The following is a 15,007-nucleotide window of genomic DNA, read 5'->3' on the forward strand; positions in this document are numbered from 1 at the left end:
CCTTCTACAGTATGTGAAAGTTCCGACTGGGCTGGGCCAGCCCAGTTGGCAGATCCTCTGGTGTTGACCAACCAGGTGGCTTTTAGTAAATGTGTATCCCACTGTTTGAAAGTTCCCCCACCCATTGCTCTCAGTGTAGCTTTTAGCAGCCCATTGTACCGTTTGATTTTCCCAGAGGCTGCTGCATGGTAGGGGATGTGATATACCCACTCAATGCCATGCTCTTTGGCCCAAGTGTTTATAAGTTTGTTCTGGAAATGAGTCCCATTGTCTGACTCAGGTCTCTCTGGGGTGCCATGTCAACACAAGATTTGTTTCTCAAGGCCCAGGACTGCGTTTCTGGCAGTGGCGTGGGAAGCAGCTGGCCCGTGGTTGTGTGGGCGGGACTGTGGTGCACCCCCAGTGCCTGTGACATCACAGGGGACGAGTCACAGTGGGGGATGGATATGAGGGTGCCAGCAGGCAGCACTGGCCCAGTACAGCCTGGGACAGCAGTGAGTGCGCACACAGGGGGGAGGCTGGGCTGGACAAGGGCCGGGGCAGAAACCTGGGCCCCCGGGGGTGGGTGCTCACCCTGCATCGAGGCCCTGGCTGCGAGTGCCTTGGGCAGGGCACGCTGCTGCTGGCACCGGGCCTGGGTGCAGCCCTTGCTGCCTCCCAGCTGCCTCGTTCCCTCTCCTGCCTGTCCCCAGCTCCCTGCGGCTCCTGCATCCACTCCCCCCGCCACCAGCTCCCTTCCTCCTTCCCTCCCTCCAAGCCCCACTGAATTCTTTCTCTCTTCTGCAGGCCATGGCTGTCACAAACCTCTCACTCTGGATTCTGCAACAGCTCATCCTGAATGTGCAGGTCGTCGGTGATGAGATGGATGAAGCCACACGTGACCGCATGGAGCACCGTAACAAGCAGCTGATCTGGGAGATGACTCGGCTGCTCCAGGAGCTGGAGCAGAAGAGCCAGGAGCAGAGGAGCAAGGAGCAAACTCCCGTGGCCTGGAGAGGCCTGTTCTTTGCTGACTTGCAGCACTGGCAATTCTGGGCGATTGCTGGCATGCTGCTCCTCCTGATTCTTTGGCTCTGCTCGTGCCTCAGGAGAAGGAGCCATGAGGAGGGCAGCAGCAGTGAAGAGGACAGCTCCAGCAGCAGCAGTAGAGAAGAGGAAGAGCGGGAAGAGCAGAATGAAGAGGAAGAAAGTGAATACGCAAAGGACCTGACAAGGCATTTTGAGGAGCACATACAATGGCCTAATCAGAACCTGTTCACAGTGTCTGAATCTGTGAGGAGCCTTGTGAATGCTTTTATCCTTGTTGCCAGACAAGTCTTGTCAGATAGCTCCTTCCCAGTGCTGGAACCATGCTTTGGCATAGGCAGCGCACATGAAGGCTGGAGTCCCTATGAAGAAAACATCGTCTATCAAGTGCTTGTGCCCCTGGGCCCCCCGTCTGGCCACACCTTTCTCCTGGAGCTCCGCAGTCCGGGGGAGGTGCCAGAGAGGAACTTCTGCATCCGCGTGGAGCTGCAGTGTACATGCCTGGCAGAGCAGCTGGTGGGGGACATGCTGTGCTTCCTCCACCACGACAAAGAGGAGCTGAGAAGGCATCAGGGCCCCAGCCTCCTACAGACCCTCTGCACCGGCTCCTACCTAGATGTGGAGAAAACAGCTTGCAGGCTTCATGAGCTGGTGAAAGCATGCTGGGTGCTTCTGCCTCATTCACACCAGTGGCGTTTAACTATGCTGCCCTACAGCCGCTCCTGCAAATTCAAGATGGCAAGAGCAGAGAAGGAAGCCATCATTGAAATTATGTTGGGCGTGCAGCAAGGCGACTCGGACATCTTCCTGAGCAGCCAGGCTAGTGAGGCTATCTTCACCCCAAGCACAACCTGGACATTGAGCTGTGCTGTGGCAGAGGCAAAGTTCTTTGAGCTGATGACTAGGCAGGCCCCAGACGGCAGCTTCCACCTCAGATGCCTGCAGCTCTGCGCCCGCACTCTGGTGGGCACAGGCTTTTCCAGCTATACCTTGAAGACAGTGGTGATGCACCTCCTGAACACCACACCCCTGTCAGGCTGGCACAAGACACGTTTCCTGCTAAGGCTGGATGACATCATGCGGTACCTGTGCCACTGCTTGGAGGAGAAACGCCTCGACCACTTCTTCTTTGGGAATGAGAAGATTCCTGAGGAGATCATCTTGCCCCCAGCCTTGCAAAGAGCCGAGCCATTCAACCTCTTCCAGCATCTGGCACAGGATCCGGATGCCCAAGCTGAGGCAATGAGGCAGTTCATGGACATGCAAGATCGCCTCACAAGAATGCTGACCTACGGCCACTGAAAGTGGTCTTCGTGCACAGAGCTGTGTTTGCAGGGTGCACAGCTGACAGCAGATGACAAACTTGTACCTGAGGGAAAAAGAGGGGAGAGACAGAAAGAGGACACAGAAAGCACAAGGAAAACTGTACCGCAGGCCTCTCAGAGGAGTGGCAGTGTTCTCCCCTTGACGTTCTCCCCAGCGCAGCAGCAGGTTATACCTGTGGCGGCATCCTGGGTTCAGCAGTAGCAGTCAATTTTCTCCTTCTTAGGATCCTGTTTGCACTAGGGTCTCTGACTGTAATGCATGTAACCATGTCTAAACCAAAAATCATTTAAACACCTTCCCGCACAACAGGACCCTTCTTGAGAATAAAGTTCATTTATTAATGAAACACAAATCTGTGCTTTTGCAATGAGAGAGAAAATATCACAGTGTACAAACTGGCAGAAGACCAACTATGTGCAGGACAATTTATTTTTCCCTTTTAAGCTAAATTTCCAAACACCCTTTGCTCTAATTACCCTTCTCTTTTCTCAAAACACAGTCAATCTGTTCCTCTTCTGGGTTATTTAGGACAGCATTCGTGTCCATATGCCTGATTTATTCTGATTTTACCTGCAGATGCAGTTCAAAGACCCAGCAGTAGCACTTCAATAGGGCTTGCAAAAATGGTGTTCATGTATGATGCTTCTCTGGTCACAAAGATCATGCAGAAAATCTACTTTCAGGAGTGGTCCCAACCTTGGTGTACTCCCAGGTCACCCAGGAATGTAGTTCAGGCTGTCTGTAGATCCCATCTTGTTGCAGAATGACTCTAAGAGCAGGACCATAGAGTTCTGGAGGACTGTGCAAGCAAGGCAGGGGGTGGCCCCCACAGGTGGCCGGAGACCGGACCTGGGAGGAGAATGTGGAGGAAGCTGTGGGGGCTAACCAATACTGTTATGCCAAGAAGGAGTGGCTGAATACCACTCCTATATATGTGTGAACTGCGTCACAAATAAACTAGAAGTTGCTTATCACCCATATTGGGTTGGCCTGTCTGCTTCTCCTCGCCGCTTACAAATGGCGCCCGAACAGGGACGTGGATTACAGGGCCCTGGTCGCTGGGGACCCGGATTATAGGGCTCCGACTAGCAGGGACCCGGGATACAGGGCCCCGGTCGACGGGGACCCGGATAAAGGGCCCCGGCCGACGGGGACCCGGGATACAGGGCCCCGGTTTAACGGGGACCCGGGATACAGGGCCCTGGTTTAACGGGGACCCGGATACAGGGCCCCGGTCAACGGGGACCCGGGATACAGGGCCCCGACTAGCGGGGACCTGGGATACAGAGCCCCGGTCGACGGGGACCCGGAACGGCGAGAGAGCGGCGCCGGCGGCAGCGGCCGGGCAGCGCGGGCAATGCTGCTGCGGTGGCGTGACGGACCCGGGTGCTGCGACTAACCGAAAAAGTCCGCCGCTGGGGTAAACCAGACACTGCTGCGTCGGGAGGCCGATCCGGAGACCGAGGTTACAGGACGACCCAGAAGAAGACGATCCGGAAAAGGCTGGCCATGAAAATGGACCGAGAGGTAGCCCTGGACTTATTACAGTGCTTTTTATAAAAGCGGGGAACTGAGCCCTGAACTTTTTACAGTGCTTTTTATAAAAGCGGGGAATTGAGCCTGAGACTCTAAAGCAGCTAGCAGGTCTACTGCCTGTAGGGAAGGCTAAGAGATTTTTTTTTTGCAGAGCCTTATACAATATTTGAGGAGAGTGAGTGGCGAAAGTTTGGTGATGAACTATTTGACTCAGTGCTTAATGATTATAAAAAGGCAAAGAAACTCGGTAAACCACGGAGGGAAGTAATGAACTGTATAAAAAGATACAAGGCAGAAAAGAAAACTGCCGCGGTAGCAATGAAGAAACTAGGAACAGGCATCCCCGGTCGGTTGAAACCAGGGGAAGATTACAACTCGTTTCCCCCAACTCGCGGGAGCACAGGTTTTCCTCCCCCCCCTTCCTTTTCTCCCCCTCCATCAGAAGGTGCCGCGGAGGAGGTGTAACCCCCAGCTCCCCCACCACCCCCCTTACCAAAGTAGGGACGTTGAAAAGGACACAGAAAGTATATTAGAAGGTATGCACATGATAAATGTCGAGGAATCCGAAAGAAAGAGGGCGGTGCCTCGGCGCCGGATCGATTGCGGTGCCACTGTGAAGCACGCAGTAGAAAATAGGGATCATGCGCGAGCGGGAGATTTAAAGGAACTGCGAGCCTCTCCAACCCACTACGCCCTAGAGAGGAAATTTTTAACTCAGTTACGGAGGAGCCAGGTCTGCAGATGGCTACATACCGAACGAGATACATCTGATAAGAAAGACACAGCTGCGAGCAACGGAGACCCTGAGTTCGGCGCAGGATCAGCCCCCGAATCCCCTGAATCCGAGCCAGATTTATATCCTCTGCTTCCAGACCCTGACTCTTCGTCTCCCGGGTCGGTCTGCTCAGACTTGCTGGCCCTGGAGATGCTCAGTTGTAACAATGGGTAACCAAAGATGTGATCATTACTGGGGAATTTTCTGCAATGGGCATTTCTGCCTATCCTGTGTTTACTACACAGCAGGGGGCTAAAGAGTGGGAAGCTCTTGATCTCAAAATAGTTAAGGAGGCCTGACAAACAGTGACCACGTATGTGTTAAAATCCTCTTATACTCAAGCTGTATATATGTTATGATTTTTTCTTGCAATTGACAGGGAGAGCCCATACAGTTTCTCTGTGATACTCATGTACTAGAAGTTGGTAAATAAAAGTATGTCCAGGTTTCTATCAACCCTTGGAGACCTCTGTAGATACTGCTGGCCACTTCTTCCAGCACAGGCTGGCCGCCTGTGTCGGAATGAGTGTGCATTTTGGTCAGTATAAAAGCCCAAGCCTCATACGATGTGGGGGAGGCAGAGCCTCTGCAGGGACGCCTGCTAAGGTTGAGCCTGCCACCTCGCACTGCAATGATGCTTCTCGGAGCTGGTTTGCTGTTAGTCTCCACAGGGTCCTTGTGCCACGTTCTGTACGTGGGACTGTAGTGGGAGTAATGACGGCTTTTGCAGGGACTCAAAAAAAAAAAAAAAAAAAAAAAGGGGGGGGGGGAGAGTAATGATGCTGCACTTAACCTGTCTACTTCTGAAAAACTGATAACCTGGGGGAGGGGGCATATTTGTGCCCTCCTGCCTACAGGTCCATGGTGACTGCCTGCAAAGTTTGTCAAGCCCTGCCATAAGCTGGACAGAAGAATGGATAAACCTGATGCCTCAGCTACAGGAGCTGACCGTGATTACCCCAAGCAGAATGAGATGGAGGAAGAGAAAGAACAAATAACTGCAAAACATCACTTGGGGGCAGTTGAAAAGTAACATCCTGAATATGTGTGCTTGTAAAGTAGCTATTATTAGAGGTTGTGATTTTATTTACTAGCTAGTTGCTAATAAGAAACTGCACCTTGTATTGTATAGATTTGTCACTTGTAAAAGAGATGTTAGAGTGTGGAAATTTGCAGTAGCTGCTAGAAAATGCTAAGGCAAAAGCTAGAAAAATTTTAATACAATGGTAGTGTTATAAAGCAGGTGATGGAACAAATTTAAGAGGGGGGGAGAATTCCACTGGTAAGAAATTTCTTTGGCTAGTCCTTCACTGCCATCAGCATCTTCAACATGCTGCTGCACCCTGTAATAGTTACTCTGCTAATGTAAATTAGTGTGTGCCTTGCTGTAGTAGCAACTTGTTACTGGATAAAACAAAAGGGGGAAGATGTGGAGACAGTGTTCTCACAGGAGAATGCATAATTGGTACATAAACTTTGAATAGTCCTGAAAGATACAGCAAGGCCATGAGAGGCCTGAAGAAGCTTAAGCAAGGAAGATAAGAGGCTGGAATTCACCAAGTTAATGAGAACTGTGGACTGTTGGCAAGCTTTCAAGGTTGAGTTCTCAAACCTATGTTTAACCAATTATATGTTAGTCACTAAGGGTCTTCAAAACATGTATCCAATCATAATATGCCAAATCACTGTAAGTGCTTCAGCCGGGGCCTTGGCTCAACTAAGCAGACTGGGTTGCTGAGTTGCTAAGCAGACAATTCTACATTGAAGGCAATTCCTGATTTGTTTTAATGTTGACTCTGTAAGACATGCAACACTGCAGAACCTTTTGTTGTTGGAACAGGGACATGGATGTGAAGAGTTTGATGGAAGGTGTTGTATGAGTCTCTCTGATTATGCTAATTCGATGCACGCACAGCTGAGAACCCTGGCTCAGCTTACCCAGCAATAGTAAATGAGCAATATCCTAAGAATAACTAGATGGTTGTCTTCACCGGGCATTACAGGTTGAGTCAAACACTGCTGTTTGAAGTATTGCACTTATGTATCATTGTTAGGTTAATTATCGTAGCTATTAGACTTGTTTATAGTTGTGTGATATAACAGGTGAACAGAATAACCCATAATGCCTTGCTTGCACAAAGAAAAAGGGGGGAATTGTTGCAGAATGACTCTAAGAGCAGGACCATAGAGTTCTGGAGGACTGTGCAAGCAAGGCAGGGGGTGGCCCCCACAGGTGGCCGGAGACCGGACCTGGGAGGAGAATGTGGAGGAAGCTGTGGGGGCTAACCAATACTGTTATGCCAAGAAGGAGTGGCTGAATACCACTCCTATATATGTGTGAACTGCGTCACAAATAAACTAGAAGTTGCTTATCACCCATATTGGGTTGGCCTGTCTGCTTCTCCTCGCCGCTTACACCATCTCACCTTCAAATGGGATCACTAAGGATCTGTCTGCTCTAAGAAAATCTCTTGTGGGCAGAGTATTCCACATCTTCTCTTGCTTTCCCTCCTGCTCACAGTCTTGTCAACAGGAGTTTTCAATGATTAAGCTACAGTTTATGCTAACAGTGACAGCAAGAGTGTGCTGAAGGCTAAGGCAAACTTGTGGAAGTGCCTTGTAATTCAGAACAGTGGGAAAAGTGTTGAAGTTACCTTGCCTGAATAATACAAATTCATATTACCAGCATGATGCTGAAAACATGGGGTTGATTTCTTGTGTAGCTCATTCTTGTGTACTGTGCTGCGGGGGCTGCGGTTATGTATTGCACAGGTTATCTCCTCTCTTGTGCTGGTTCTTCCAAGTCACTCTAAGGTGCATTTGGAAGAGCAAGTGTTGAGAGGGAATGAGCAAAGTCAGTCTGAGCTGTGTGTGCACAGTGTGAAGTGGGAGAGAGCCCTCAGCAAAGCTTGTGCTGGCTGGACACCAGGCACAGTCTGGTACGCAGGACTAGATGGGGCTGGTGAGCTGCCTTTCCCTTACAAGACTTACATTGTCAGATCAGACTTAGAAATGTTTTCAGCTGCAAGGTGGGATGACGCAGACGTGAACTTTTGGCTGCAGTGAGAAAGCTGCTCACACAAACGAGCATGATGCTGTGCACGTTTATTCCAGGGAGAAAGCCACAGAGGACTGCATAAGCTAAGGTCAGCGGTGCAAGTACCCAGGTACCTTACAGTCTCGTCCTTTCAGGCTCCCCGGCTCTCTGGGGAAGCAGATGTACAAATATTCCATCTATTTCCAACAGCCAAAGTAACTCCTTTTACTAGCCTAAATAAAAAGGCAGGCAGGAGGCTTTAAGTTCCTTTAGGAATCTGTAGGGCAAATAGGGATGCTGAATTTGAGGCACTGCATTTTAGTATAAAGTTTTGTCCCCATCTTTGACTCCTTGGTAGTCTAAGGTGGACCTGCATGTTGTGTCTTCTGCAAAGCTTGGGGTTGCTGTTTATATTTCACCCTTTTTCAGGCAGGGTGGTTTTGAAGCTAAAACTCTGTTACCCTGTTTGGGGCTTTAGGATGTAGAGTAGAGGAAAATTTCAAAACAGGAGTTTCATGGTACGAAGCATCCGAATGTTGTAATATGGGAGTCAAGGCTAGTAAACATTATCTTGGGCTTTCTTGGAGATAAAAAAAAGGCTCTTACTCAGATTCTTAAATTCACAGGCATGATTGGGACTGGAGTTGAGAGCTCAGGGTGAAACTTCTTGCATGGATGGCTAGATCAGGGTCTTACGCATGTTACTGATGACTGTTGGATTTTTTTCACTATGCTATTTATATCGTTCACACATGCTGTTCATTCTGTGTTGCGAACTGTCTTTGCATCTTCAACTGCAGTCATCACATACATCTCTCAGATGTCACGGGGAGTTGAATCTCAGCAATCTTCTCTTTGAAAGCTATGAGATTTCTCCTCAGAACTGCAGGATGAAGACCAAAGCTTGCTACAGCGATGAGGAGGAAAGTTCACCTTAAAACTGCTTAAGGAAGAGACTTACAGTTGGTCTTGTTCAGGCTATGAACTCATATACAGTTTTATAAGTCTTGGAAACAGGGTAAATTCAGGTAGAGGCTGATGATGGGCTCTGAAGTCAATGGAAGCTGCTCCAGTGACTTGAAGGGTGAGGGCCCATCCACAGGAACAGTGTTTCATGTGTGCATTGGTAACGAAGAAAAGACATAGCCTATTCACTGTTTTATGTGGGGAAGCCTTACTGTGGGTGTGAATCTTCCTCAGCAACAGATCATGTGTGTGTAATGTTTCGGAAGACCTGAAATATTGGCTTTTGCTTGTTTTCAGTCAAAGTTTCTTTTAGTTTTTTTTTGCAATGAGTGGGAATCAACTAAGGTTGATGCTTGATTTCAACTGACTTAGTGTAAGGGTAGAGCCACGACTATAGTTCTCATACTAACAGTGTGCTTTAGCTTTCACGGGATGATCATCCTTGACCTTTGCTCTCCTCTTTAAATTCACTCACCCGTTCCTCCAGAGCTGAGGCAGGTTTTCCATCCCACTTCCTCATGTCTTCTGTCCCACTTCGTCATGTCTTCTCCGTGATCCCACAGGTAAAGCCATAGGGTGGCCCGTGGGGTATACCTCCTATACCTTCTTCCTGTATCTTCTCTCTCGAGCAGTAGGACACCTTTTGTTAATAGCTGAGACGTGGGTTGGTACACGTGGGGAACTGGGTAGATCGGATAGATCATCTCTCAATTGTTTGAACTCCTGAGACAGTTTTTCCATGGCTGAAATGATGGAAGGGGTGAGATTGTCTTCGAACTCTCAGAGTTGACGAATCATTTCATCCACTGTTGGTGGTGCTGTATCATTCGAGGTTATTTCTGCCAATGAGTGGGCATATGGTGACGGTGCATTCCGTGTACATTTCCGCCACATGGGTCATGTACCTTCAACTTCATCTGGATCTATGGGTCCTTTCCCGGCATCCTGCTTGTGATAGATCATCTCTACAATGGCTGAATCCCTCAGAGACTGGATGCCTTTCTCTAGAGTAGTTCATTTACAAAAAGTCTATTAATCTATTAATTGCCAACATATTTTTTGTCAGCAAATCCTTAATGGAAAATAGAGCCCTCTACTCCTTTAATTCTCATGATCCTACCTTGCATGCATCTTCCAAAACTGTGATGTGAAATGGCTTAATACTATATATTTGACTTTTAGTAGGCAAGGAGCCGTGACATATGGCTCTTGCCAGTGGTGACATATGATAAATGTCCCATCCAGTTGCTCAACCGAATTCTGTGTTAAAGTGCAATATAAAAGGAATGTGCACCACATATGTCAGTTAGGTATAGTGGAAAATACATAATGAAGAGATGTAGAACTATGTGTGTGACAGATGTGAGTTATGTCTAGATATCTGAGCCCAAGCTTTTGTCTTGTCTATGTGAAAGTATTAGAAAATGAGTGAAAATTTACGTTAAAATGATTATATAGAGCAATAGAAATGACTATATTTGAAAAGTTTTCGAATCAACAGTAGATTTCTGTATATTAAAAGAATGTTGTAACTTTGCTGTGGTAGCCTCAGCAGTAGAAACTAACATAATAATGAGAAGGACACGGGATGTCTGGCCTAAGACCTTGTAGTTTATAACAAGGAAGCTTTTGTCTAACTGTGCGTCTTGATAATACAGACGTTCATAATTTTTGTATTGCTTACAAGGAAGCTTTGTCTAGAAATAGAAACCATGTATCTTAAGGAGCAGAAAATTTCATCTCTGCAATATTGGTAGCTTTGTGAAATCATTGCAACATAGAAGGACAAGCCAAGTGAGGAAGTGAAAATGCTGGCATCCGCATAATGGTTGGGGCCTGTCCAAAGAACAGAAAGGTGAAAAGGGGAGGAAGACTCCTTACTTCATCTGAGGAAGACTCCTTACTTCATCAGGACGACCACCAGAGGGGACTGCGCAAGTGCAGAAGAGACTGATGTCGTAATGGACTAATGAAGTAATCCTTAATGCATATGTATTAGTCAGTGATGTAATCTGTGCCGAATATGTATGAGTTATGAAATTTTTAGTGTATAAATTGCGAACGCGATGTGACGGGGTCGAAGCCAGATTTAGTTGCATGCCCCTGGTTTCCCAGCGCTGCAATAAAGCACCTCATATAACCATTCCGGGGGTTATGTGTCAGTTCTTAGGCTAACAAAGGTCCAGCATCCGCCTTTTCCCTTGACTTGGGTTAGGACGAATTTTGCATTAGGAAGCTGCTATAACCCCAGAGAAAACCTGAATCCTCTCTCTGGATGCAGCCTGGGAGGGACACCACACTTGGCAGATCTCGCAGCAGTATTACTGGCATAGCTCAAAGTAGAAATGAAGGGTAGAAGAGAAGATTCTTCCCTGCAGTCAATCCTCTCCTCACACCATTACCCTGTCTCTGCTTCCCAGGATTTCAAGCATGTCCATCTCTTCCCAGATGGATCTTCCACCCAAGAATGAGCTGCTGGGTAAAAATAATTCTTTCACTCAGGACTGTCAGTCCCATTATGGGACCGTGCCTGAAACTGCAATTACTTTTTGATCAGTTCTGCTGAAACAACCTGTTGTCTTTTATAATAACTTTTCCACTGGGAATACCCAGATGCTGAGGCTAAAAAGAACCATTTTGTAGCACACACACAACTACACACACAGTGACTTTACAGTTTTAGCTTTTTGATTTTCCAGTGGGTATGTTTGCCTTGGTTTCTGTTGTTTGGTTGGTTTTGGGTGTTTTTCAGACCACATTCATCTGCTTCATAGTTCTTACTACATCTAGTTTACATGCAGTAATTGCCATTAAAGTGTGAAGAGAAAGTTCTTCGCACAAATGCATTGTTTTGCTCCTTTTAAAGAACACAGAAGCTACAAAACTAGATGAAGCTGATGGAAGGACAAGTTTATTTAATTATTACTTTCAGAAACATGTTCTCTATCTTGCCAATAGCAGGTGCAGGCTGTGACGTGGCATTTGCTCTGGTAATTATACAGTTTTTTGTAAATAGCGGAGTAAGTCAGGATGAAAGCACTGCCCTCAGGTTGTGGGAAATCATTCAGCTTTTTCTTTACCAAATTTCAAATGATACATTTGAATGATAAGGTCTCTTTGATTCCTGTTGAACCTTCCCTTCCCACCGTCTTATTCTTAAGAAATGAGACTGGGAATGAGAGAGTGAGAGGGACTGGAGGGTGAATACATGGAAGGAGCAGTTTGTGACAGATGTTGTTGCAGTGAGTTCCTGCAGGAACTGACTGAACGGTAAAGCTGATTCAGGTACGCTGTGCTGAAGGTTCATTAAAGGACACAGGGATATAAAGATTAAAATGGTCTTTTGGTAAGACCAGTGCTTTCCCCAGAGAGGCACTGCAGCTAACCTTGCAGTCATGTGCCCACAGCCAGTCTTGCTCTGGTATTTTCCATCCTGTGCTACCTCCTGCTCCTCTTCTGTGTTTGAAAGAGACCGGCCATTCTCCAGCATCCCCACCCTGTATTTCTTTCCCTAGGGAAGTGATAAATGACAGGTGCTGTGCAGGTGGATAGGTATACTCAAATTCTTCTCTAAGAGGAAGACAGCCACCAAGGAATGCCAAGGGAAATATCCTCCGGTCACCAAGAGATCCGTCCACAGAGAAATGGGATCTCTAAATAGCCTTTGTCATCTTCCACCTGTAAACTGTTCCCTGAACATCTCCTCCCATTGGGGTGAAAAAACACAGTGGCTCAGAGCTGTCAGCTACATTCAGTTTTGGAACTGCCACTCCACAGGAGTAGCTGTCCCCTTTCACATAGAATCATAGAATCATAAAATAGGGCTGGAAAGGACCTTAAAATAATCAAGTTCCAAACCCCTGCCATGGGCAGGGACACCTCACACTAAACCATGTCACCCAGGGCTCCATCCAACCCAGCCTTGAACACTGCCAGGGATGGAGCATTCACAACTTCCTTGGGGAACCCACTCCAGTGCCTCACCACCCTTACAGTAAAAAACTTCTTCCTTATATCTAACCTGAACTTCCCCTGTTTGAGTTTTAACCCGTTATGCCTTGTCCTATTTACTACAGTCCCTGATGAAAAGCACATCCCCAGCATCCCTATAGGCCCCCTTCAGATACTGGAAGGCTGCTATGAGGTCTCCACGCAGCCTTCTCTTCTCCAGGCTGAACAGCCCCAACTTTCTCAGCCTGTCTTCATACGGGAGGTGCTCCAGTCCCCTGATCATTCTCGTGGCCCTCCTCTGGACTTGTTCCAACAGTTCCATGTCCTTTTTATGTTGAAGATGCCAGAACTGCACACAATACTCCAAGTGAGGTCTCACGAGAGCAGAGCAGAGGGCAGGATCACCTCCTTCAACCTGCTCATCACACTCCCAGGATACGGTTGGCTTTCTAGGCTGCAAGTGTAGACTGAAGCTGGTTCATGTGCAGTTTCTCACTGACCAACACCCTCAAGTCCTTCTCCACAGGGCTGCTGTGACTCTCTGCCCAACCTGTAGCTATAGCTATGGCTGGTATAGTTATAGCTGGGATTGCCCCAGCCCAGGTGTAGGACCTTGCACTTGGTGTGGTTGAACTTCATAAGGCTGGCACCAGCCCACCTCACAAGCATGTCAAGTTCCCTCTGGATGGCATTCCTTCCCTCCAGGGTATCAACTGAACCACACAGCTTGGTGTCATCGGCAAACTTGCTGAGGGTTCACTCAATCCCTGTTCATGTCACCAACAAAGATGTTGAACAAGACTGGTCCCAACACCGATCCCTGAGGGACACCACTCGTTACTGGTCTCCAGCTCGACATCGATCCATTGACCACAACTCTTTGTGTGCGGCCATCCAGCCAGTTCTTTATCCACTGAGTGGTCCATCCATCAAATTGATGTCTCTCCAATTTAGAGACAAGGATGTTGTGTGGCACAGTGTCAAACACTTTGCACAAGTCCAGGTAGATGACATCAACTGCTCTACCCCTGTCCATCAGTTCTGTAGCCCTATCATAGAAGGCCACCAAATTGGTCAGGCACGATTTGCCCTTAGTGAAGCCATGCTGGCTGTCACCAAGCACCTCATTGTTTTTCATGTGCCTTAGCATGCTTTCCAGAGGTATGGATGCATCTGAGCCGAGCTCCAAATGAAGCTGGCTCTTTGGCTGGAGCGGCTGAAATATCTCTGCATCTCTCCAAGCATTTATTATAGGTGCTAGCAGCTGACTGGGTGTGTTGGGATGGAATGATGCCCCCCTCCCCCAACACATCTAGTTTAAAGTATCCTTGACCAGTCTGGCAAGCCTCCTACCAAAACCACTCTTCCCCTTCTTTTGTCAGACCAGCTCCATCAGCCCCCAGTAGACCTGGCCTACTAAATTGAGTCCCATGTTCTAGATACCCAAACCCCTGACTACGGCACCACCGTTCTAACCATTCATTAACCTGCCAAACCTTTTTAGGGTCCTCCCCTTTATCCTCGAGAATTGATTTAAAAAATATCTGAACTCCGGAGCCCCTGACCACCTTTCCCAGGGCTCTGTAGTCCTTCTTTATGTTCTCCAGGCTACTGCTATCTATATCAGTAACACCCACATGGATCACTAGAAGTGGGTAACCTAGTCCGTTGGACTTATAGACCAGGCAGCCTCTCTGCAACATCCCTGATCTGAGCCCCTCATAGGCAACACACCTCCCTTGAGACTGAGTCAGGCCGACAGATGGGTCTGTTCCTTTCAAAGTAGAGTCCCGTGCTCCTATGACCTGCTGATTTTTTCTGGTGGCACCAGTAGTGACCTCTTTACTGGTGCATCAGCCGGTTGTTCATGTGGTGTGGTGCGCATTTCCTCATTAGCCCTGTGCAGAACTGCAAAGCAGTTCTGGGTGGGGACATCGGATTTAGGAGGAAGCCCCTTGCTTTTAATTGTCCTCTTCCTCCTTTTTTTTTTTTTTTTGTTTGTTTGTTTGTTTTGTTTGTTTTGGTTTTGGTTTGTGGTGGTGGTTTTTGTTTTGTTTTTTTTTCTGTTGCTAGCTCCCAGTTTCCTGGAATAACGCCTTCTTCCTTTCCTGTATGTGCTATGGCGGATGCCTATGGCCCCTGCACAGTTTGGGCCTGGAGCAAGCAGCCCTGCTTCCTCTCAGCTTCCCTGACATCTTTCAATCCTATTGGCAGCGTCCCGCAGCTCAGCCCCTGCTGCAGGAGGAGCTCCAGCAGGGCGCACCCGGTGCAGCTCTGCCCGTTGTGCACCCTGGCCTCAAGAGGCCTGACAAGACCAGCGCAGGCACTCTCTACACCCCGAGCTCTGCACTGCAGCCTTCCCTCTCATCGGCTCTGTCTGGGGGCCTACG

At 48.1% G+C, this 15,007-nt stretch overlaps 1 protein-coding gene across 1 annotated transcript; it reads left to right on the forward strand.

Moving 5' to 3' along the window:
- Window positions 1–410: 410 nt before the first annotated feature.
- On the forward strand, window positions 411–2,834 carry LOC134163517 (inositol 1,4,5-trisphosphate receptor-interacting protein-like 1). The gene has a single exon (XM_062618388.1). It carries the CDS (start codon window positions 790–792, stop codon window positions 2,326–2,328), a length of 1,539 nt encoding a protein of 512 aa, XP_062474372.1. The 5' UTR covers window positions 411–789; the 3' UTR covers window positions 2,329–2,834.
- Window positions 2,835–15,007: the final 12,173 nt, after the last annotated feature.

This window comes from Pezoporus occidentalis, unplaced genomic scaffold, assembly GCF_034315485.1.
Source record: "Pezoporus occidentalis ecotype Australia unplaced genomic scaffold, CSIRO_AGI_Poc_V1 ctg200, whole genome shotgun sequence".
NCBI classification, from domain to species: domain Eukaryota; kingdom Metazoa; phylum Chordata; class Aves; order Psittaciformes; family Psittacidae; genus Pezoporus; species Pezoporus occidentalis.

Coding starts and splice junctions, on each gene's coding strand:
- LOC134163517 (XM_062618388.1), top strand. CDS start 790: ATGGCTGTCACAAACCTCTCACTCTGGATTCTGCAACAGCTCATCCTG.